Source organism: Crocodylus siamensis, chromosome 3 (assembly GCF_052110815.1).
Source record: "Crocodylus siamensis isolate JL-2025a chromosome 3, ASM5211081v1, whole genome shotgun sequence".
In the NCBI taxonomy this organism is placed as follows: domain Eukaryota; kingdom Metazoa; phylum Chordata; order Crocodylia; family Crocodylidae; genus Crocodylus; species Crocodylus siamensis.
In genome coordinates, this window is record NC_143397.1 from 135,834,368 (window position 1) to 135,859,334 (window position 24,967).

Below are 24,967 nucleotides of genomic sequence, written 5' to 3' on the forward strand. Positions count from 1 at the left end.
GGGGGATGACAGCAGGTTGTCTGCAAGGAGGTACACTGTTTTTCTCTTCTTGCAGAAATGTGGGTAGTAGAGTCAGCCATTCTAGGTTGGGAGAGCTCATCTTGGCAGTCTGCCAATCCAAAAGGAAACCTTGCTTTTTTTAGGGGAGGGGAGGGGAGGGTTGGATCAGAACCTTTACCAACAGACTACTGGAGTCAGGTCACAAATGGCCATAACAGGGCTGGAAACAGATGTCACCTTTGGAGCACAATGAGCTGTGTATGGAGAGAGTGTTTTCTACATACATAAGTTTTGATATGAAGGTTTTTGTTGCAAACAATACAAAACTAGTGTTTAATATTTTCTGATAAATCCTTTGGTATTAACTTCCATAAGTTAAATCATTGTGGAATGCTCAGCTTGCTGGGCTACAGCCAGACTGTTTGCTTGTTCTGCTTCTGGTCCCATAATTCCTGTGTTACTTTCTGTCCAATAGGTCTGTTTTGAGCAATAGTTGGCGATGTCAGCCCTGGCTTAGATCTCAAATATTTAAGACTTGGCAAAATATATTTTTCTAACCTGATATTTTACTGAATTCATTAATTTCGATCAGAATATTCTATTCTGTGTCAGATGACCAGTTCTATCGGTGTCATCTGCTTAACTCAGTTTCCTGTTTGTTAGTTGCACTGATTTGTATCTCCGTGGTATAGTTGATGTAGTCTGTTTCAGGTGTTCAATAAATGGAGGAAATAACAATGAAGGAAAGATAACAACCTTATAGTTGTAGCTCCTCTTAGTTTAGTTTCAATAAAGAACTCCCAATTTTAGTATGGTACACTCCATTACAGTGTAAGGAGCCAAAAAATATATTTATCCAAGCCCTCATACTGTTGCCTCCAAAATCCATCTTTTGTGGGGGTGTTTTCCACAAGAGCTTTTTTGGTATCTGAGCATAGCAGCAGCTGTTTATTTGGCATAATATGATCTATTCTATGGGTTGCCTGGGATGATTACCCAGTTGCCTGGCACTTGGAAAGTGTTTGATCAGCAAAAGGAAACTTTCAGCTCTTCTGACCAGTATCTTTTGAACATGGTTTTTATTTCAGAATTAAAAAGTGAGATTGGCTTGTGTGAGTCCTGTAACACCTTGATGTGGTGTTTTGTTGTTTTAGTATTACTACTGCCTCTTTCATTGTACAGGTAGTACTTGGACTTGGACACAGTTGATTCCTGAAAGCTGGTCTTAAGTTGAAACATGGTAACTTGGAACTATTTTTTCCCCATAGGAAACAATGTTATAAATAGAGGATTGGTTCATGAACCAAGGCTTGATACCCTGTTTTCACAAAAAATAATCCAGAATTTTGTACTTGATCAATTATAGATGACTAATATAGTTACATTAATGTATTTATATTGTAAATAGCAATCATATTATAGTTTCATAGTAGCTAGAGTCGGAAGGGACCTAGGTAGATCATCTAGTCCGACCCCCTGCCTTGGCAGGAAAGAGCACCGGGGTCAGATGACCCCGGCAATGTGCTCATCTAACTTCCTTTTAAAAATCCCCAGGCTAGGAGCCTGCACCACTTCCCCTGGAAGCCGGTTCCAGGCCCTAGCCGCCCTGACTGTGAAGTAGCGCCTCCTAATATCTAATCTAAACTTACCCTCCGCCAGCTTGTGACCGTTATTCCTGGTCACTCCTGGCAGCGCATGGGGGAACAGGGACTCCCCCAATACCTGCTGATCCCCCCTGACCAGTTTGTAGCAGGCCACAAGGTCCCCCCTTAACCTTCTCTTGGGGAGGCTAAACAGGTTCAGGTCCCGTAGCCTCTCCTCATAAGGCCTGCCCTGCTGACCCCTGATCATACGAGTGGCCCTCCTCTGGACTCTTTCCATATCGTCCACGTCCCTCTTGAAGTGTGGCGCCCAGAACTGGACGCAGTACTCCAGCTGCGGCCTGACCAGTGCCGCGTAGAGGGGGAGGATCACCTCCCTGGACCTGCTTGAGATGCATCTGTGGATGCATGACAGGGTACGGTTGGCCTTCTTGACTGCCTCCCCACACTGCCGGCCCATGTTCATCGTGGAGTCAATGACGACTCCAAGATCCTTTTCCGTCTCCGTGCTGGCAAGAGGGGAGTTCCCCAACCTGTAAGTGTGGTGCCGGTTCTTCCTCCCCATGTGCAACACCTTGCACTTATCAGTGTTAAACCCCATCCTATTCTCATCCGCCCACCGTTGCAACCTGTCAAGGTCAGCGTGTAGCCTATTGCACCCTTCTAGTGCACCCACATCCCCCCACATCTTAGTGTCATCAGCAAACTTGAACAGGGTGCTTTCTACCCCGTCATCCAAGTCACTGATGAAGATGTTGAACAGTGCGGGCCCGAGGACCGAGCCCTGCGGAACCCCACTGCCCACGTCCTTCCAGGTCGAGAAGAACCCATCCACTACCACCCTCTGGGTGCGGCCCTCCAACCAGTTGGCGACCCATTTGACCGTGTGGGCATCGACACCACAGTCTCCCAGCTTTTTGATGAGGACAGGGTGAGAGACAGTGTCGAAAGCCTTCCGGAAGTCCAGAAAGACTACATCCACAGCAACCCCTGCGTCTAATGATTTGGTGACCTGATCGTAAAAGGCCACCAGGTTGGTCTGACAAGACCTGCCACTGATGAACCCATGTTGGTTGCCCCTGAGCATGCATTCCCCCGCAAGGCCCTCCTGGATGTGTGCCAGGATAATTTTTTCAAAGAGCTTACCCGGGATTGAGGTAAGACTAACTGGCCTGTAATTTCCCGGGTCCTCTTTTTTTCCCTTTTTGAAGATAGGGACCACATTGGCCCTCTTCCAGTCCTCCGGCACCTCGCCAGAGCACCACGAGTGCTCATAGAGCCGCGCCAGGGGTCCCGCAATGACCTCGGCCAGTTCCTGTAGAACCCTAGGGTGAAGATCGTCCGGACCAGCGGACTTGAACACGTCCAGCCTCTCCAGAAGTACCCTAACTAACTCCTCGCTAACCCCTGGCCCAGGCGTGTCTCTCCCGGGGCCCGAGGGGGGCCCAGCAGGGAGGTGGCTGAACTGGTCCCTACTTAGGAAGACAGAGGCAAAGAAATCGTTAAATATGTTAGCTTTGTCATCTGGCGTGATGACTAAGTTGCCCATCGTGTCCTGCAGGGGCCCCACATTACCCGGGACCCTCTTTTTACCCCCTATGTATTTGAAGAAGGACTTCTTATTGTCCTTAATCCGGGAAGCTAGTCCTATCTCCATCTCTGCCTTGGCCCTCCTGACTGCCCCCCTACATCCTCGGGCGACTGTAACATAGTCCTTCTTGGTGATGACTCCATCTCTGCATTGGGTATATGCCTCCCTTTTAGCAAGGAGACATTCCCGGATGCTCTTAGTGAGCCATGGGGGTTTATGTGCCCTCCTGCTCCCTTTGACCCTTGTTGGGATTACCTCCCTTTGGGCATGGAGAATCGTCTCCTTAAGGAGCAACCACTCCCCTTCGACATCTGATTCCCTTCCCCTCTGGGTCCTCAGCGCTTCCCCAACGATCCTCCTTAGCTTGTTGAAGTCAGCCCTCCTAAAGTCTAGGGCTGTTGCCTTGCTGCAGCCCTTTGCCACCTTACGCTGGATGGTGAATTCCAGCAAGCGATGATCACTGTCTCCCAGGTGGCCCATCACCCGCAGCCCCCTCACCAGGTCATCACCCGTGGCCAGCACCAGGTCCAACAAGGCGTCTCCCCTGGTGGGACTGTGCACCTCCTGGGTTAGATGGAGGTCCTGCACTCTGGCTAAGAACCGACGTGAGCGATCAGACTTGGCTGACTGCTCCTCCCAGCAGATGTCTGGGAAGTTCAGGTCCCCCATGATGACCACATCCTTAGCCCTCACTGCCTCTGTGAGCTGACCTAAGAATTCCTGGTCGAGCTCTTCTCCCTGGTTGGGAGGTCTATAGTAGACTCCCACCGTTAAGTCTCTCTCCCCTGGACTGCCTTTTACTCTAACCCAGAGCACCTCAGAGTGCCCCCCCTCTGCCCCCTTGCTAATTAACGAGGAAGTATATTCCTCCTTGATGTAGAGTGCTACTCCTCCACCTTTCCTTCCTATCCTGTCCCTCCTGTACAGCCTATAGCCCTTGACACTCACCGCCCAGTCATGCGATGAGTCCCACCACGTTTCTGTGATCCCTACTATGTCAGGGCTGGTGACAGCTAGGAGGAGGGCGAGTTCCTCCTGCTTCTTCCCCATACTTCGAGCATTCGTGTAGAGGCATTTGAGGCCTCCAACGGTTGTGCCCACTGACCCCCTAGTCTCAGCAATGCCCCGTCCCCCATCGCTTACCTGTTTCTCCCTTTTGACCATTGGTCTGGGCTCGCTGGCTGTTGCTGGGCCTGGTAGTTCATCATCTCCTCCGCCCTCATCTTCCCCCTCCTCCGACGAGCCTAGTTTAAAGCCTGCCGAAGGAGGTTCACCAACCTGGAAGAGAACACACGCTTACCTTTAGGGGAAAGGTGGAGCCCATCCCATCCCAGCATGTCTCTCATCACGATGTGCCGGTCATGGCTGAGGAAGCCAAAGCCCGCCTCGAAGCACCATTCCTGTAGCCTCCAGTTGGTCTCCGCTATGCACATCTCGTGACGTCTGCCTCGACCGCTCACTGGCAGGATGGAAGAGAAGACCGCCTGTGCGCCCATCTCCCTCAGCACGCCTCCCAGAGCATGGTAGTCCTCCATCAGGTGATCGGGGGCTCTCCTGGCCGCATCGTTAGTACCCACATGGACGAGGACCATGGGGTAATAATCGGTGGGCTGGATGATGGGCTGGAGCATCCCCTTCACATCCTGAATCTTCGCTCCGGGCAGGCAGTAGACCTCACGTGCTGAGGGATCCTGGCGACAGATGGGGCCCTCCGTACCTCTCAGGATGGAGTCACCAATCACGATGACGCGACGCTTCCTCCTCTTAGGCCTCTTGACTCCCGCCGCCCGCACAGGACATTGTGTGCGCAGAGTCTCCTCCCTGGAATCTTCCACTGTTCCCTCCTCCTCCAGGGCTGCCAGGGCCTCATATCTGTTCTCCAGATGGACAGGAGGAACTGGTGCCGCAACATGGTTAATAGCCCTGGCGCGGGAGACCGTCTGCCACTCAGCAGTGGAGGGCTCATCCCGGGCTGCCCTCTCCTCTGTCGTACCACCCTGCAGAGAAAGAAAATACCTATCAATTTCCTCCTCTGCCTCACGGATTCCCCTCAGCCTGCTAACCTCCTCCAGGAGCTCCTGCACCTGCTCCTCCAGGGTCCTAAGGCGGATACCTACAGGACAGGTGCAGGAGTCCCCAGTCCCTGCCCCCCCAGACCTTGCCGGGCAGTTCCTGCAGGCCAGGGGGTTGGAGGACGGCAGCCCCCCCGAGGGCTCCGTCTGGGTGGAGGCCTCGGACAAGCCCCGGGAAGGCCGCGCCCCCCGGGCAGGGGCCCTGGCAGAACTCCGTGTCGACACCATCGCAGGAGTTGCTGCCCTTACTAGCAGAGCAGGGGTCAGCCTCTGGGCCCCGCCCGCTCGCCCGCCAGCGCGCTCTGTTTGCGCGCTCTGTTTGCGCGCTCTGTTTGCGCGCTCTGTTTGCGCGCTCTGTTTGCGCGCTCTGTTTGCGCGCTCTGCGCGCTCTGTTTGCGCGCTCTGTTTGCGCGCTCTGTTTGCGCGCTCTGTTTGCGCGCTCTGTTTGCGCGCTCTGTTTGCGCGCTCTGTTTGCGCGCTCTGTTTGCGCGGCTTGGGAGCGCGGCTCCCTACCGGCTCGGCTAAGAGGGACCCGGGGGGCTTCCCCTCCGGATCCGGCTCAGCTGCGCCGGCCCCTCGGTCCCTCAGCCCCACTTACCTTAGGGGGATCAGCTGCTGCTGCCCCCTCAGCTGCTCCGCTCGCCGCCGCCGCTGCTACTGCTGCACTCTCCTCCGCTCCGGGTCCAGAAAGGAGGCACACGTGTGGGAAGGACACACGTGCGCCTGTGTCCCTCTTCTCCCCACTGCTCCTGACCTCCAAGTTTTGGAAGGACTTCTTTGAGGTGACTTTGCTGGACTTTTTGAAGGGCTCTTGGCTGGAGTCTTCTCAGGAGCCTTGGCTGCAGGTTTTTCTGGAGTCTTGTCTGCTTTCTTAACGAAAGTGTCCAAGGAAGTTTGGAGAGATGTTCTCTAGGGAGATGGGCAATGCAGTGAACTTGTTCAGTGGCATGGCATCAAATCAAGTGGTGTAAAGTTGAAACTGATTTCAGAAGGTTACCTGGTGCTGAACAATGCCCCACTTCCCTTCAGATATCATCCCCAGTGAAGAATGGCTGTCATCAATGTAACCAAATTTAGCACTACACACAAGCAATTCATGATTTGGGAAGGCTATGTGGTTTGATATCAGTAATATTTTTTTTTTTGGTGATTTTTTTTTTTTTCTGTCAGTTTCAGGTAAAAATCCTGATTTTTGAAAATCTCGCTCATGTAGAATAAGATGCAACTTTGGCTCTGAAAATGTTGGCTTTAAAGACTGAATATAAACTAGCTACAGAACTCAAGGATGATAAGAGGTTCCTCTTTAGATATATGTAGGGAAAAGGAGGAAAACAAATGGAAGTGTGGGGCCATTGCATAACTCAGGACAGTTGGTTACTAATACGCAGGAGAAAACTGAACTCCTGAATGACTACTTTTTTGCTTCAGTATTTCACCAGACTAAGAGGGAAATCATAGTAGATAAGGTTCAGAATGGGCATGGTGGGAATGACTACCTTCCTACTGTTGATGTTGAGCTAGCGCATGATCACTTAGGAAAGTTAGACATGTAGAAGTCAGCAGAACTGGATAAAGTTCATCCACGAGTGCTGAAGAAGCTGGCTGAAGTCATTGTGAGACCTCTGGAGAAACTCTTTCAAAACTCGTGGCGCTTGGGGGAGGTTCCTGAAGACTGGAAAAGGGCCAATGTGCCCATCTTCAAGAAGGGGAGGAGAGAGGACCCGGGCAACTATAGAAGTTAGGCCAATTAGCCTATGCCAGGGAAAATCATGGAAAAATTCATCAAGGAGACTATGTGCAATATGCTTGCAGAAGGTAGGATTCTGAACGACAGCCAGTGCACAGGTCTTGTCTTGCCAATCTCATCTCCTTCTTCTATGATCAGGTAACTTGATACTTAAATACGACAGAGGAGGTCAACGTTGTATACCTAGATGTCCAAAAGGCCTTTAATCTGGTATCCCATGATGTTTTCACGGGGTTGGAGGATTGCAGGCTTAACTATTCAATAGTCAGGTGGGTAGGAAGTTGGCTGTGGGGTAGGACCCTGAGAGTTCTAATGAATGGATCTGTGTTGTCCTGGCAAAGTGGCCAGTGCGATCAGTGCTTGGTTTAGTGCTTTTCAACATCTTTATCAATGATTTGGATGTGGGGGTGAAGAGCTCACTGACCAAGTTTATGGATGATGTCAAGTTATGGGGGAGCGTGGTCATGCTTGAAGATAGGCTGCAGATACAGGCTGACAAGTTGGGCAGATCAGAAGCAGATTAAGTTCAACATTGAGAAGTGTGACATGCTCTTATCATACTGCTTGGGGTTGGAAGGGACCTAAACAGATCATCGGGTCTGACCTCCTGCCCTGGGCAGGAACGAGTGCTGGGGTCATAACATCCAGCCAAATATCTGTCTAGCCTCCTCTTGAAGACCCCCCCCCCCCCCCCCAAAGTAGGTGAGAGCAGCACCTCCCTTGGGAGTCCATTCCAGAGCCTGGCAGCCCTAACCGTGAAGTAATGCTTCCTGATGTCCAGCCTGAACCTTCTTTCTAACAATCTGTGGCCATTATTCCTAGTAACCCCGGATGGTGCCCAGGGGAACACTGTCTCACCTGACTTCTGCTTGCCCCCCCCCCCCCGGTGAGTTTGTAAACGGATACTAGATTCCCTCTCGGCCCTCTCTTGTGGAGGCTGAATAGGTTCAGTCTCTTTAGCCTCTCTTTGTAGGGCCTGACCAGCTGCCCCTTAGCTATGCAAGTGGCCCTCCTCTGGACCCTCTCAATGCTAGCCACATCTCCTCTTGAAGTGCAGTGCCCAGAACTGGATGGAGTACTCCAACTGTGGCCTGAACAACGCTGCATAGATGGGAAGGATCACCTCCCTGGACCAGCTTGTGATGTATCTGTAGATGCATGGCAAGGTGCAGTTAGCCTTACTGACCGCTTCCTCACATTGGCAGCTCATGTTCATCCTGGAGTCAACAATGACTCCAAGATCATTTTCTGCCACCGTGTTGACAAGAAGGGTGTTCCCTGGCCAATAGGTGTGTTGCTGGTTCCTGCTCCCTACATGCAGCACCCTGCATTTTTCTGTGTTGAATACCATCCTATTCTCATCTGCTCACCTCTGTAATTTGTCTAGATCTAGCTCGATTCTGTTCCTCCCCTCCAGCGTGCCTACCTTTCCCCACATCTTAGTGTCATCAGTGAATTTGGACAGTATGCTTACCACACCCATGTCCAGATTGGTGATAAAGATGTTGAATAGTACAGGGCCCAGGACCAAGCCCTGTGGGGGCTCCACTGCTCTCATCCATCCAGGTCAAAAACGAACCATCCACTGCCACTTTCTGGATGTGACCGTCTAGCCAATTTGCCACCCATCTGACTGTGTAGGCATTGATGCCGCAATTGCCTAGTTTTTTTTTGAGAGAATGTGGTGAGAAACCATGTCAAAGGCCTTCTTAAAGTCCAGGAAGACGCCATCTACCTCGATGCCCTCGTCCAGGGACTTTGTGACCTGATCATAAAAGGAAACTGGGTTAGTCAGGCAGGATCTGCCCTCAGTGAACCCATGTTGGTTGGCCCTGAGCATTACCTCTCCTTCTGGGCCCTTGCAGATGTGCTCCTTGATAATTTTCTCAAAGGTCTTTTGAAGGACTGAGGTAAGACTGACTGGCCTATAATTGCTAGGGTCCTCCTTCCTCCCCTTCTTGTAAATGGGGCCCACATTGGCCCTTTTCCAATCCTCTGGTACCTGGCCAGAGCCCCCCATGAGTGCTCATACAGCCATGTCAGGGGCCCCACTATGACCCCTGCCAATTCTTACTGATTTAAACATGTCCAGCCCCTCCAAAAGTTCCTTAACTAGGTCATCCCTGACCCTAGGCATGGCAGTGCCTCCCCGGGTCCATCTGTAATCCTAGTGGGGAAGATGTCCTGGTCCCTGTTCAGAAATATGGAGGGAAAGAACTTGTTAAGGAGGTCAGCTTTTTCATTTGCTGCAGTCACCAGATTGCCAAGCCTGTAGAGGCTGCACGTTACCTGGTGCCACCTTATTCCCTGTGCATTTGAAAAAGGACTTTTTGTTATCCCTAACTCTGGTCCCTAGCCTTAGCTCCATCTCTGCCTTGACCTTCCTAACAGCCTCCCTGCAGTCATGAGCAACGGAGGTGTAATCCTCCTTGGTGATGGCCCCTTGCTTCCACTATTTGTATGTCTCCTTTTTTGCCCTCAAGGCATTCTTGGATGCCTTTGAGCCATGGTAAGGTGGCCTGTAGTAGCTGCTTACTATCAAGTCCCTTTCCCCATGCCCCCTTGCATTCTTACCCAGAGTGCCTCATTTTGCCCCTCCTCTGACTCCATCCTGACCTGTCCCCCAACAAACGTAGTTTTAAAGCTCGCTGTAGGAGATCAGCCAGTCTGGAAGAAAAAACACGTTTACCTTTTGGGGAGAAGCCCATCCCGCCTGAGCATGTCCTCTGTGTGTAAATGTGGTTCTTGGTCCAAGAACCCAAGATCCGCCTGGTAACGCCGCTCTGAAGCCACCAGTTGACCTCACTAATGCACGCCTTGTGGCACCATCTGCTTACTGGAGGAATAGAGGAGTAAACCACCTGTGCCCCCGTCTCCTTGACCTTGGCCTCCAGACCCTTGTAGTAATTCGTGATGTGGTCTGGATTGCCCCTGGCCGCGTCATTCGTTCCCACGCGGATGAGGACCATGGGGTATTGATCAGAGGGTCAGATGAGGTCCGGGATCATCTCCATGATGTCTTGAATCCGAGCTCCAGGCAGGCAACAAATCTCATGTGCCATGGGGTCAGGGTGACAGATGGGCCCTCCATTCCTCTCGGGATGGAGTTGCCGATGACAAGGACCTGGTGTCTCTTCCTCTTGTTGTTCCAGCATTGCTCAGTCTGCACCGTGCCTCTGGAGGCATCCTCTCCTACCGTCTCCTCCATGGCTGCCAGGGCCTTGTACCTGTTCCCCAACTGTACCTGGGGAGCTGACACAGGTAGCATGAGTAGCCCTGGCTCTTCAGTCAACCGTCTGCCATACCGCTGTGGCAGGTCTCTCCCGGGGGACTTCTCCATTAGGCTCCTGACCCTGCAGAAAATGAAAGTATCCATCAGTTTCATCTTCGGCAGCCCTGATTTTTCTCTCCCCCCCCCCCCCCCCCCAGCCTGCTGACCTTGGATTGGAGCTCCCTTACCTGCTTCTCCAAGGCCTGAAGGTGGGCACATGTGGGATAGGCGAGGGAACTCCCACTCCGCCACCCCTGCCAGGCAGTCCCCACAGACAGGGGGGAGGTTGGCTCTAGCCCCCCTGCGGGCTCCCTCTGGGCAGGGCCCTGGCACTCTGCTGTGTACTCACCATTACTGTAGAGTGAAATGTCTTCCTCTCTCCCCTGTCAGTGCCTCTGACTTGGCTCCTCCTGCTTGCCCACTTTTTGCATGAACGCCAGTGCAAATGCCGGCACACCCTTACAGAGCGTGCCTGTTTGTGCCCTCAGTTTGTGCATGGCTTGGGAGTGCAGCTCCCTGCTGCTTGCTAATTGGGATCCGGGGGCTTTCCCTCTGGATCCGCTGCAGCTGCGCCCACTCCCTTGCCCTGCTTACCTTTCAGCTGCTGTCGCCTCTGCCGCTAGTGCTGGTCTTGGGTGAGTGTGTTGAGGGCACATGTGCACTTTCAGCATGCGTGCGCTCACTCCAGTTCCTGGTCCCAATCTCTGGTGCTCTATCTGGGGGCAGACAATCCCTAACATACCTACCAGCTCAGAGGTGCCAAACTGACTAGCACCATAACTGAAAGAGACCTAGGGGTGATGATAGACCATGGTATGAGCATGAGCCGTCAGTGAATGCCGCAGCCAGTAGGGCAAATAATATTCTGGCATGTATCAACCGATGCATCTCAAGCAAAACCAAGGAAGTGATTCTTCTGCTCTGCTCAGGATTGATGAACCTGCAGCTGGAGTACTGCATCCTGATATAGGCACTGCGGGTCAGCAAGGACATAGAAAGCTTGAGAGAGTCCAGAGAAGAGCCACTCATAGGATCAAAGACTTGCAAGGCAAGCCATACAACGAAAGGCTCAGGGACTTGGGCCTCTTCAGCCTAAAAAAGAGATGGCTGAGAAGGGGACTTGTAGTGGTAAGCTCCTACAATGAGGGAATACATTAAGGGCTCAGTGAACAACTGTTCACCAGGGCACCCTTGGGGGGGAAATGGGGAGTAATGGCTACAAACTCCTGTAAGACCATTTCAGGGTTAATGCTAGGAAAAACTTCCTAACAGTTAGGGTGTCCAGACTGTGAAAAACTCCCTCCAGAGGTGGTGCAGTCACCTACCCTGGAAATCTTCAAGAAGAGACTGGATGGTCACCTTGCTTGGGTTACCTGACACCAGTTGTCTTTCCTTACTAGTTCAGGGGGCTGGAGCTGATGATTTTGCAAGGTTCCTTCAAGCCCCTTACAATCTATGAATTACAAAATGCTTTTGGAGCAGTAATATTTGCTCTATAAAAATTTACAAAAACATATTTTTATTCACACAAATGTACTGGCAACTAATTTTAAAAAGTTTGTGAATACGATGAACTATCATCCCGTTTTAGAAGTGGTGTTTTTTATGAATATATCTGCTGCCATTTAACTGAGCTCTTGTACTAAACTACAGCATTATCCATATAAGTCCTGTGGAAAGACTTTTTTTGTTTTGTTTTTGTGTGTTGTAATATTCTGTTACTTGGAAGGACACCTGTTTCTGATGATTCATTGACAGCAAAGGAGTCCACGTAATTCCATTGTAAATAGATAAGAGAATGGCTTGTCTTAAATCCATGTGGAAATTCTTAGTGCATTTGAGAGACTATGAAAACAAGCCCATATTAAACTGCTGCTTTTAATTATTTTAATGAAGGAACCTTTTTTATTAATATTGATGCAGCTAATTGGCTGCCTCTTTATAATGAATGTCCTCTTTTTAATGAACTTTTTCTCTTGGCCCAATGGGGGCTTGCTATAATAAGGTTGCATGGCAATTTGGCTTGTTGAGTGCTGTTTTAGGCAGGGGGAAGTCAAGTGTGAAATGATGAATCTGTGTAGAGTTCTTCTCTTGGACTTAGTAAATATATTTTTCTTTCTTTGTGAAGTGCTGACACTGTACACTGAATTTTTGAAGCAAAATTCTATGGTACCTCTCTGGCTGAGGAACTTTTTTTTTTTTTCTCTCCTTCCAGATTAGGCATGGCTGAAGTTTCCCATAAGCTTCTCATCAGAAATCATGAAAGGAAGTTATTAGATTTTAGAAAATGGCTGTGAGCAGATTGATTGATTATAATCATGCAAATTTTTTTTAAAATGATGGATGTGGTCCACTAGCTTCTGTTGGAGAGCGTGGCACTGCTTGTTTTGTGTTTTGCAGGTTTATTCCACCTGCTTTTTGAGCCATTGAAATTGTTGCACTAGATTCAGGAATTGTAGCCTGTTTTCAAAAGTTTGTTCCCCTGGAGACTGGTATCTGCATAGCTTTCAGTGGAATAATTGCAAGAGAAACAGTTTTTGCTAGTTCACCCCCCCCCCACACACACACCCTTTATCAATTTCCCGAGACCAATGGTGGTGGTGTTTTTCCTTTCCTCCCCTCCCCCCCCCCCTTGAGTTCAGAAGGAGCGATTATAGTAGTCTAAGGTAAAATTTTAACAAATGCCTGCCCCTTATTCCACAGGGATTCTTCATAGTTTCATAGTTTCTAGGGTCAGAAGGGACCTGAGCAGATCATCAAGTCCGACCCCCTGCCATGGCAGGAAAGAGTACTGGGTCAGACGACCCCAGCAAGGTGTTCGTCTAGCCTTGTCTTAAAGACCCCCAGGGTAGGAGCCAGCACCACTTCTCTTGGAAGTTGGTTCCAGATCCTAGCCGCCCTGACAGTGAAGTAGCGTCTCCTGATGTCTAATGTGAATTTACCCTCTGCCAGCTTGTGACTGTGTGTTATTTCTAGTCACTCCTAGTAGTGCTCGGGGGAACAGGGACTCCCTCAATGCTTGCTGGTCCCCTCTGACTAGTTTGTAACAGGCCACTAGATCCCCCCTCAGCCTTCTCTTGTGGAGGCTGAACAGGTTCAGGTCCTGTAGCCTGTCCTTGTAGGGCCTGCCCTGCTGCCCCCGATCATGCGAGTGGCCCTCCTCTGGACCCTCTCCATGTTGTCCACATCCCTCTTGAAGTGTGGCGCCCAGAGCTGGACGCAGTACTCCAGCTGCGGCCTGACCAGTGCTGCATAGAGGGGGAGGATCACCTCCCTGGACCTGCTTGGCCCCCAGCATTTAAGGTATGCTCAGAGACATGATGTAAAGGTGGACCTTGGCATAGCTTCTTGTGAAGGTGAGCCCATGGCTTCTTGGATTCTGGGACTAGGAGCATGACAGCAAGCACCCTTTTGGTGTCTCTTGCCATTTTTTTGTAATGTTGTTTATCTCCACTGAATCTGTTTGATCCTTGCTTCAGGGTGCACTCACTAGTAGAGAGATTCAGTGATGGTTTATAGATATTGCAGTTTTATGATCTTATGTAACTTAACCATGGGATGGTTTAGTCAGGGATGATCCTGCCTTGAGCAGGGGGCTAGACTACATGATCTTTTAAATTCCCTTCCAGTCCTACTCTCCTATGATCCTATTAATAGATACCTATTTACCGGGGATCAGTTTACCTCTTAGCTTCCACCTTCTGCAGGAACTAAGGAGCATGAGCTCCTTCTTCAATATCTAATTTTTAAAGAATGATTTTCAGACTTCATATTGTTCTTGTACCTTCCTTTATAAACCTTGTCCAGGCTGTCAACATTCTTCTTGAATTGAGAGCGGTTATTCCTTCAGCAATCCTCTCCTTTCCCTACTTGAGCTTGAGTTCTTCTGTCCATACTTGAGCTTGATGTCAAGGATTGCATTACCTTCCTGTAGCCATAGCTTTGCACTTGGAGCTCCCAAGGTTATCACAGGAATTTTCTATCCTATAAAGTAAAGATTCTGAAAAGATATAGTCTCCTAGCCTGTTGATATGACCTATTCTTAGACTTTTGTTTAATGTGTGACCTTGTATTTGACTATATTTAAACACGAGGTGCTTGACTCTGCGCTTTAAGTTTTACAAAATGATATATTTCACTGCTGGTTTCTCCACTTGGCGTCTGGCAGCTTTAAAGAACCTTATTTGTGGGGGGAAAAAATAAAATTGTTTTTAACTTTGTTTTTTTTAAATCCAGTTTCTTTGTGAAACTGATCAATCTGTGTTCACTGTCCAAACAGAAGGAAATGGAAGAAGTAAAAAATAAATGGATTATAAAGTCAACTTGAGCTTGAACTTTTTGTTTTTTCCCCTCCCTATTTTGTCCATTTTAAATGGCGTTTGTCTGATAAACAAGGAGCCTTTCTATGATTTTTGAGATCATAATATATGAAATAAGAATCTGACAGGGTGTCGTTGGTCTTGTATACAAATATAAAAAGACAGGAATGATGCAACTTTTGGAGAGGTCTGCTTTACTGTTTTGTGAACTGGGAGACGAGAAAAGTGGTTCGGAACTTTTGTTCTGTATGCAGTTGTAGTGCCTTGAACCCTAGTCGAAATTGAGGTCCATAGAATATTTGTCAGACAATCAAGAGACCTTCTCTTTCCCTCAAACATGAAGGTTTCTGCATATGCTTTGCATATGCTGAAACCAACTGCTTGATTGTACATAGGAATAAAATAAAAAGTAGGGGTCCTATGAGAACCATAGTCCTCAGTCATAATATCTGGAGTAAATAAAATGTTTGTTCAGCTGCAATTGACATTTATCCCTTAAATTCCTGAGCTGTAAATATTTGGTGTATAAGAAGCATAATCACATTGTTTTCCAGGATCTTGTATGACACACGTCATTATGGTGTCAGAGTACCTTCTGGTAGAGTGTGTGGTGACATGACTGGCATATGTAATGTGGCTTTCTTGTTAGTCTCCTTCTTTCTGTCTTTTCTGTGGCATGAGCTTCTTGAATTATGGGGGGGGGGTTGTTTTGATAAGATTCCTTTTTGTGTATATTGCTATCTTTCTAATACTGAAGAAAGACAAAATCATAGACGTGGACTTCATACTTGGTGAGGTTTGTGAGGATCTTTGTTCCCAAGAAAGTTTTATTCCACGTTCTTAGCCCAGCTCCCAAGAAAGTTTAGTCTCCCACACCAGATGTACCTCAGCCCTAAAGTACAAAGCTCCAGTGTACCTGAGGAGGCAGGTTGTCACTTCTAATCTTTACCAGGGAGCTTTTAGGTCATACATTAGATTTCTTGGTCTAGGTACCAGTCACTGTTGTAGAGCAGGACAAGCTCTGAATTTTGATGATACTTTGTGGGGAAAATGAGGAAAGGAGCTCAAGTTAGTGCTTTGTGATACCCACATTAGTAAAAGAGTTAACGCTTTTTTTTCCTGCCATCTCACAAACATTTTCTCTGGCAGCTCCTGTGAAAAAGCTTTTTGCACTGTAACTGCATGCAATCTAATCCAGTAGACTTCCAAAGACAATTTGGACAATGAAACCTGGAAATGTTTTCATGTAGGTATTAGGAAGAGTGTGATTATTTGTCAGACTAACTGGGTTCAGCCTCCATCCTCCCCTCCCTCTGGAGTATAACACTTGAATGCATTTCAGTCCAATATATGCCCTACTATAGGTATGCACATGCCATGGCAACGCCAGAAAGATTTGAAATGCTGCTGTAATGTAACACTTACATTGTATTTTACAGCGTACTTTGTAGTGTGAAATGGAGGCATGCAGGTATGCTGTGACCTAAGTTCCTCCTTCATATTTGTATGACTCAGAAGGGTAGACATTTGAGATGTGTGGGGCTTTTTTTCCTCACTTTTCTTTAACCACGTGTCAAGTTAGAGTTGTTCAGAAAGTGGGAAATGACGAAGTGGATATATTTTCTAATTGATGCAAAAGTTCCCAGGCAAAGGCAAAAAACAGATCAGTTAAATTGCTGACTTCCTTTTTTTTCTTTTCCTTTTGGCTTACAAACAAAGTTCTCCATGTGTAAGTGTGGCATATGACCTGCCTGGTTCAGTTTTCCTGCTTTCAAAGGCATCATTTAGCATCTATATTGTAGTTAGTGACTTCTTGTTTTACCCTGTGGAGTCTCTTTGGCTGTACTCTTATGTATTCTTATCAGCTGTCTTAGATTTCAACTTTGTCAAACTTCAGATGTACCATATTTTCATGGTGTTTCATATTCAAGGTGATTGTAAGTGAATCTGAAGTTTCATTTAAAAGCTTTTGAAGTAAATTTTATTATCGGTGGAACTGTTGTACTGTATATGGGGTTCATGGTGATTTTGTCTTATAAAAAGAGCTGGATTTAGTATTTCAGTCTAACTTGACCGTAGGAATTAACCTGTGCAAAGTAATAACATCACAACAGGCTGTCCTAAGCTGCTTAATGTTATTGAGTATTTAATACATGCAAAATGACTTCACAGGGAAAATTACAAAACCTGCAAATAGACAAATAGCAATCACAAAGGAGAATTAATATTTAATAATTAAACAACGTTAAATTCAGTGAAAAATGCAGCTGCAGGTTTTTTTTAATTTTATTATTTTTATGCTAGTACACTGGCATTGTTAAAGAACATTTTTGAGGCTAATACTGTTACATTTTTAGTGCATAATGTCCATATAAAAGTTGGTTACAGAAAACAAATTTAATGCGTCTGTCTATATTGTATATCTATAATTTTTAGCTACTGTGGCTCTTAAACCTAATATTTATGATGATAACTGTTCCATAACATTAGCTCCTGGATTAACTTTGCTCATTGCGCATAAACAGAAAGATAGACATTTGCTCAGTAGAAATGTCCTAAAATTGAATTTTTGGGGGTGAAAACAGAGTTGGAGACAGATTGTCTTCCTACTTGGAGAAACTGGGTGTTTAGGCTCTGCCCTTTCCACTGAGCGTAGTATTTGTCACTGAAGATCCTACAGCTTAACTGTGTTTGGAGAGAGCTGCAGCTGCAGTGCAGCTTGGCTTTGTGACATAGGCATACTTTAAACTGCATGAAGCCTGGATGCCTTGCCTGGGATTAATCCACTACTACTGAGAGACAGGATTTGAGGTCTCGCATAAAACGGAGAGGGGGCAACTATCAGCTTCCTGTTGTTTTGTTGCTTCATACCTGAAGAGCCAACAGCTTTTTCTTTATTATGAATGAACAAGATTATGAGGAAGGTGGGGCAAGCTCGGGTGAGTCTGTTCTTTAAATACAAATGTTTTATATTTGACAGCTATTCTGACTTTTGTTGGAAGTCTAATTGAAGCTTCTTCAGAGTAGAGGTGACTTCTTAATTTTTTTAGCATCAGGGGTATGTTCTACAGGAGTTCAGTAACAATACTAACAACACTATACTTGAGTTTAATAACAATATTTCTTACATTACTAAATTTTTAATTGTAGTTAGCGTACTGACGAGATAGGGTGATGCAGGATCAGAATCCTCTGTTACATAAAAGGCTTAGAGAGAGGCAGCTTAAGATGCCTCATTCTGCTTTTCCATATAATTTAAGTAAACAGCACTCGTCAGTGACATAAATAGTGCAAGATAAATTAATTTGTTTTGCAGTGGCTGCTATTTTTAAATATTTGTTTACCTGGAATTATTTTTGTAAAATAATGTAACTTGATTAATTTTCATGGGTTTATTAAAACCTCTTAACTGTAGTATACCTAAACTAACACATTTTTGCATGTGCTACTTGTAAAATTACTATACATTTTTTCTGGAACAAACCTGTGAGTTTTCTTAAAATCTAGGCATGATGAGGAAGATACTATTGCAGTGTTGCTGTGAGTTTAAACTGACTCTTAATGTCACCTTATTTTGCTTTAAACTACATTTTTAGCTTTTATTTTTTGTTTTTAATGGCTTTTAAAACAGAAGATACATGGGGAATATGATGAAGAAGAAACACATCTATTTCAGGAATAGATAGGTTCCTGTAAATTTGTTATAGAACAAGCCCTAATCCTCTTTTCTTTTTGCATAAAGATATACAGTGTATAATGTCAGGGTGAGAAAGTTAATGCAGCCAATTGCTAATGAAGAAATTGGAGTGAGATATGGGTGTATAACAACTTCATAAGTTTTGCTTAAAGCAGTTATTAAGTGAACAAAATAGTGTTTCCTTATGAGTAATTAGAATCTGAACAAAAATCAAAAGTCTCTCTCTTGTATATATTGCATGTAGGAAGTGAAGTTGTCCCAATGGAAAGGTGCTATGAAAGGTCATATTCAAGGACTCTTTGAAAACTATTTTGAGGGTCAGAATAGAGTGATATTTAAAAACAAAAGGTAGAAAAATCTCTTGGACTGCTTGTGAAACTGTATCCTCAGCTAAACTGCCTTAAATTACAAATCTGAGTCATGCTGATGAGTTTATACCTCATCCAAACAATGCCTGTCAGTGCTCTTAAATAGAAGTTTCTAGCTTTTGTCAAGGTAATGCTGCTGGCAGGGTTGGGGGGCCCCACTGTACTAGGGGCTGTAATTAAAGACAAAGACAGTCCTTGTCTGGGAAGGCTCATGATCTAAAAAGCACAAAAAGGTGTAATGATAGTGGATGAGGCTACAACATATAAACAAATGACACTGCTGAAGAGCTGACACAGCTCTTCTGAAATTGTTTTATTTTATCGTCTAATAACTGAAGCTTGAGGAAAGGAGCTGGTAAAAGAAAGATGAGGAGGGGAATGCTTACAGCTTGCTACTTGCATAGGCATGTCATCAGGTTGGATTTTATGGGTTAGAGGCAAGCCTAGAGAAGGGTAGGTTGGTAGCCATATGGAATTTGTTTTTGTCATAAAGCTTTTTTCTCTGCAAAGGGAGAACTTGTATATTACTTTGTTCAGCTAGGTAAGGTGGAGTTAGTTTTGAAGGAACTTGAGTTATGGACAAGAAGCATTTTATTTATTGTGGAAATAAAGGTTGAGTCAGTGTCAAATGGGGAATAGTGTGGTCAGCATGTGAGCAGACTTGAGTGGAGCAAGACCAGAAAAGTGAAGGCAAGATTAGTTAAGACATGAAATGAGGAGGATATGGATAAGAAGTTTGCCCTGCACAATAAGGAAAGCTCTGATTTAAAAAAAAAAAAAAAAAGAGATGTGAGAGAGGGGGAGAGAGGCAAAACTTTAAGACAAGCTCAATATGTGCAAATAATGGAGAACCAAATCAAAGATGTTACCTAGAATCAACCTTGAGTAACTGAGGTGACAGTGGTGCTGTTCAGTACGATGGAGAGAGTGGTGAGAGGAGGGCTTTCGGGAGAACACCAAGAACTCAGGTTTAGGTGTGTTCAGGTTAAGACGGGGGCGGGCAATTATTTTGGGCAGAGGGCCGCTTGCTGAGTTTTTTGGCAGGCCATTGAGGGCTGCATAACAGGCAGCCCAAGGCAGATTAATATTAATTTTATAATTTTTTTTTTTTAGGGGCCCTGTGGGCTGGATAGAATGGCCTGGCGGGCTGCATCTGGTCCTCAGGCTGCATTTTGCCCACCCCTGGGTTAAGGCGACAGCTGGGGGTCTTCTGGGGAAAAAAAAGATGTTAGAATGACAGACTGGCACATGAGATGGAAAGCAGAAAGGTGTCAGCTAAAGCATGTGTGTAGGTGAGAACTCTCAGAGGTAGGCTATAGAAGAGGAAGGACCAAGAGTTTCAAGTTCAAAAGACTTAGTTTTTCTGTTTTCAGACTGACAGAAATACAGACTATTCTTTATCTAAGGTAGAAAGTCTAGCAAGAACCAGTATCCTTGCAGTGGCAGATGGTGCCAAGTCACTTAATTTTAAGTGACTACTGACTTCACTTTCATATAGAGCCTGGGGTTTTTTGAGTGATTGCTTCCCCCCCCCAGCAGTTTACTGACCCTCTCCAGGAGAATAATTACAGCAGCACAAGCTGGGGCAGGGAGGGGTCTGGAAATAAAGGGGTAGAGAAGAGTTATTATGTTGGTGCACTTTTCTCTCAAGTAAGGAATGAGTCCCATGCAGTGGATATGACTACATAACAATTTAGTACAACACCACTGCTTTGAATGGTACTAACTAGGAAAACCCAGTTAATAAGGTGTTTTGGGGGGCTTTTTTGTTAAATGCCTAGAATTTCAGAGCCTTGAGTTAATGAAAAGTCTGGGCAAAGAAAGACATGAGCAGGCTCTGGCATTAGATCTGTTTTCAGTGGGAGCAAATTCCAGGAGCAAAAGTCTGTTACTAAAAATACCATGCTTCTGATTTCTTTTGTGATTCATTTATAAGGCTAGATAACTTCATTCAACTGGAATGATGTAACTGACATGGCAGGTTTGGTGTGAGAGGTACCTGGGTCAGTAAGGGCTTTTATAGATGGTAATGAGAGAGCTGATTTTTTTTCATAAGAAGTGGACTGACGGCTAAGGCTGAGTGTTGAACAAATGGCCGTGCAGCTCTGCTGTGCCTTAGTGAAGGCTCGCAAGTGACATTCAGGTTAAGCTCTGTTAGTTGGTAGTGTTGATTCTAGAACAGTGATTCTCAATCATGTTGGACACGGGGCACCCTTTGCTTTCACTTGTCTCTTGTCTAAGGGGAAAAAAAAAAAGTAATTCTTTTGCTGTAAAAAAACTGGGAGGGACCCCAAGAGGTCAGAATGTTTTCTGACACTATAGACTTCTATTTGAAATCTTTGGGTTTACCTTGTGAACTGTGTGTAGGTATTGACACCTCAGGTGCTGTAGCTCTCTTGATTGAGAATCGCTGCTTTAAGTAAGTACAGGTTATTTATGAATAACTAAATAAGATTTTCTCATAACAAGTGGAAAGTCTACTCTGTTGAACAGTTGAAGATGGTGCAAAATGGCATTTTTTGTTACTGTTGCTATTCTGAAATGCAGTTGCAATGATGAATCTAGTAAAATCTTGAGAAATGTAAAATACTTTCACAAGTGAAAGGCAGGTATCCAGGAATTGTAATGGTGAAAGACTTAATTAGGCTTCCTCTCCCAATAATCACCAGCACTACTGTGACCAGGGATGATCTTAAATTAACTGATTTATTTATTTATTTATTTTCCAGCTAGGAAATTGATTAATTGTTTTACTTCCAAAAATACTATCCATTGATAGCTGTTGAGAAGTTGCCATAAAAGTTGCAATTAAAGATTAACGTTAAAGTAAATGATCACAAATTTGACTCAGTTTTAATTAGAAAGTTGAAAGTAGGTCTATAAGTAGACAAGATTTCATAGTTTTAAAGTCGTTAGGGGTTGGAAGGGACCTGAATAGATCATTTAGTCTAACCCCACGCCACTGGCTGGAGCACATGCTGGTATCACATGACCCCAGACAGGTGTTCATCCAACCTCTTTTTGAATTTACTCAAGGTAGGAGCAAGGACCACTTCCCTAGGCTCTTTGGGTAAATGTGATATCTTTTATTAAACCAACTAAACCATTGGAAAATGTTCTTTGTAAGCTTTTGGGCACAAACACCCTTCTTTAGGCATGGGGAGAGTCTGTAATTGAAAAAGGCAAACTGAAAACAAGAGCAGGCAGTGAAATCTTTTTGATGTTTGAGGGGTTCAGGTACATGACTGCATCCTCAAATTGGAGAGGCATTATACCTGTGATTTATAGAAATCCCTTTTTTGGATTTGTATGCCAAGCAAGGATTAGGAACTTGTAGGGAAGGGCTCTAGAGTAGGGGTAGGCAACCCCTAGCACGGGTACCAGGGCGTGGCACATGAAAGCATTTTGCTCGGCACGTATGCTTCAGGATGGATGGCAGAGAAGGAGGCTGTGCTCCCACGACAAGGATCAGGCCCCTTGTGGCTTCCCCACTGTCTGCCTCCAACTTACCCGCAACCTCAACTTGCAAGATGTTGGCATGTTTGGTGTTTCTGACCCCTGCTCTAGTCTAGACCTTACTGAATAAATAAAAGAATATTAGGAGAAAGCAAAGTGCCTACAAAGAAAGAGGGGGGGCAGGAAGGGCTGTTCAGCAAAGATTGCTGTATCTCGGAGATAAATATATATAGCAAGAATTGCCAAAGTACAACTAATGATTTTTTTTTTTTAAGTTTAATGAGAATAAATACTTTTGTTGCATATACAACAGCTCAAGCTGTGGTTCTGAGCTGGTCCCAAGCTGATACCATCCACTTATGATCAATTGCAGTGTCCAGTACTTACTGCCCCTTTGGGGAATCAGTATTTTAAGTTAATTATTTAGGGTGAGTGTTGGATCTGTAATCTGGCTCAATCCATGGCAACGCAGCAATGGTAGTCATTTGTATATGTACCATAGGGCTGAGACTGCAAGCCAGTGTTTGCAGGCAACCTGCTATTAGAGTAATAGTGTGGCCTAAAGCAGTGGTTCTCGGCCCTTTTTGTGTATCAGGACCCATTTGTAAACATCCATGGTGAGTTCCAACCCAATGTCCCTGGCGCTCAACCTGCTCTCCCCACCCCCAGCCCTCCAGTGTGTGGTGCAGGGAGGTGGTTGTATGGGGACCCCCAAACAGCTCTTTGCAGGCTGGAACTCTGCCAGCCTGTGAGAAAAAAGCCACCATTTCCCACGTGTTTTTCTCCTTTAAATGAGAATCCATTTTTAAAGTTTATTGATCCATTTCTAAAGCTTGTTTGCAACCCTTTCAAATATTCTTGCAACCCACTTTTGGGTCACAACCCATGGGTTGAGGAACACTGGCCTAAAGTGAAATGCTGTTACCATTGAACCTGAGCCACATCTGTGTACTGTGAATTCAAGTTCTATTCTTGCTTTTCATCAGTAGTCTGTCCTAAGCAGGTCACTGGAAAGTGGTTCCTTCTGGAAGTTGCACCATAGAGCACTGCACTAGTGCTTTTTGAGAGATACTTCAATATGTTCCAAAAGTCCAAAATCTACATGTGCAGAAGCTTTGAAAACAGTACTGGTCAGAGCTATAACTACTGTACAGAGAAAAGGGCAACTGTGTAGCCACTGGGCACAAAGGGAATTCCCTCTTCCTTCCCCAAGTGAGAAACTTCTTGTCATATTCTGATTGTTCTGAAATTAAATGGTTAGTGAGACTGACTTGAAAATTTGCGTGCCACCACAGGAACCTAACTAGAGTTTGGCAGGGAATTTCTAAGCTCATTCTGCTTGAACACTATGAGGTTTAATGCGGTACAGGTGCAGGACTGCACCTCTGAGGAAAGAATGGAGGACGTACCTAACTAAAACCAGGACTATCTCAGGAAAACAGAATCTGGGGAAGGAGTTAGGGTCAAACTGGACAAGAATTTCAGCCTGATAATCCCAGTGTAGTGATGTGGCAAACATGTGATCCTTGGATGTGAGGGCATAATAGACAACTATACCACTTCATGCAATGTTGGTGAGGCTACTCCTTGAATACTGCATTCAGTTTTAATGCACATGCTTTAAAAAGATGTTGGAAAGATAGAGATGACACAGAAAAGGTTGATTTAAAAATAGTTTGAGCCTTAAAGAAAATACAGTGTGAAACTTTATTCTTCTTTAGTTTATCAAGAGAGACAGAGGCGGGACTTAATTAGTGGATTAAAACCTTCAGAGAGAAAATACCAGGTACTAAAAAGCTCTAAGGTGGCACAGAGACTCATCAATGGCTGGGAGTTTTTGGGGTTTTTTTTCTTCTTTTTTTTAACTCAAACTAGAGGTTTATCTTAGAGGTAAGATTAATCATTGTTCTTTAGCAATCCCTCTCAGTCAAAGAAAATAGTCTTCTACAATTGTCTTATTTGCAGGTCTGAAGAATGCTGATGAGGCGGATCTGAGATCAACAAACTCTGCTGTAACTTGGGTATGCGTTTCCGTGTGGGGTGGGTGGCTCCAGAATCTTGATTCAGTCCATGGCATGCTGTTTCTACTTCTCCTGACTTTTTTTTTTCCCCACCTCCTGTTGTCATTGTGAGGTTTCAATCATTGTAACAAGCTTGTGAATTCTGTTTATTGATGACTTCAAGAACAGCTGTCTTTCTGGCAGATATGCTTTGATTCAGCCCCAAATATGAGGCCTAGTGCAGTGGATTTTGGGTAATGTCCCCTGGCTTGAAGTAAAAGGGAGGTCAGATTAGGTGATCTAATGTCTCTGGTCTTAAAATGTACAGAAGAGTTCTGTGGCTTTAATTTAGGGGAATTTGGTTGGGGGATTCCAAAGTTACTGCCACTACCAAAATGAGCTGCTTACAAAAATTTCAGATTCTCCAAACAGTTTTGATACAGAAACAGAGCCTTAGTTTTAACTTGTATTGTGACATTTTAACATGGACTGTCTTCAGGATCAAATATTAAATGATCCCTAGGAGTAGTTAACAAATATGTTTGCTCTAATTTCTGTATTCCCCAAGTGGTTTTTGGGGTGCCTTAAGTACTTATGGAGACTACTGTTCTCCTGGTAATTTTTTTGTGGTACAACTTCTAATCTACTCAGATGGGGTCTTGGAGGAATAAATATTGTTTCTTGAATGTAAGGACTGTTCATTTGAATTGTGATCTTTGGAGTTTTGTGTGTCTTGTGAACAGTAGTGATTTCATTGTACCTTTTTCATAATATGTATGAATAGTATTAGCCAGTTTCGTAGTTTGTAGGGTTGGAAGGGACCTGAGCAGATCATCAAGTCCGAC

At 45.5% G+C, this 24,967-nt stretch overlaps 2 protein-coding genes across 4 annotated transcripts in view; one reads left to right on the forward strand and one right to left on the reverse strand.

Moving 5' to 3' along the window:
* Positions 1-24,967, forward strand: part of SLC12A7 (solute carrier family 12 member 7) — a 147,823-nt gene that overhangs the window by 29,749 nt on the left and 93,107 nt on the right. Inside the window, exon 1 of one of the 3 annotated variants that reach the window (XM_090039291.1) lies at positions 17,482-17,540. The exons of the other annotated variants lie outside the window; for them this stretch is intronic. Within the exon in view, the coding sequence (XP_089895417.1) occupies positions 17,501-17,540 (40 nt within the window). The 5' untranslated portion in view covers positions 17,482-17,500. Of the gene's footprint in view, positions 1-17,481; positions 17,541-24,967 lie in introns of those variants that run through there. 3 annotated transcript variants of the gene reach the window in all.
* On the reverse strand, positions 4,437-9,980 carry LOC149868864 (uncharacterized). Its single transcript, XM_090037168.1, has 3 exons — positions 9,849-9,980; positions 5,863-6,018; positions 4,437-5,189 (listed from the first exon to the last, which is right to left on the reverse strand). The coding sequence occupies exons 1-3, from the start codon at positions 9,978-9,980 to the stop codon at positions 4,437-4,439; spliced, it is 1,041 nt and encodes a 346-aa protein (XP_089893294.1).

Excerpts from the sequence above, each read along its gene's own strand:
- LOC149868864 (XM_090037168.1), bottom strand. The coding sequence starts at position 9,980 with ATGGTCCTCATCCGCGTGGGAACGAATGACGCGGCCAGGGGCAATCCA. Across the intron at positions 6,019-9,848 it reads TTTACTCCTCTATTCCTCCA|GTCAGGAGCAGTGGGGAGAA; the intron begins GTAAGCAGATGG and ends CAAAACTTGGAG. Across the intron at positions 5,190-5,862 it reads CAGCAGCTGATCCCCCTAAG|GGTGGTACGACAGAGGAGAG; the intron begins GTAAGTGGGGCT and ends CTTTCTCTGCAG.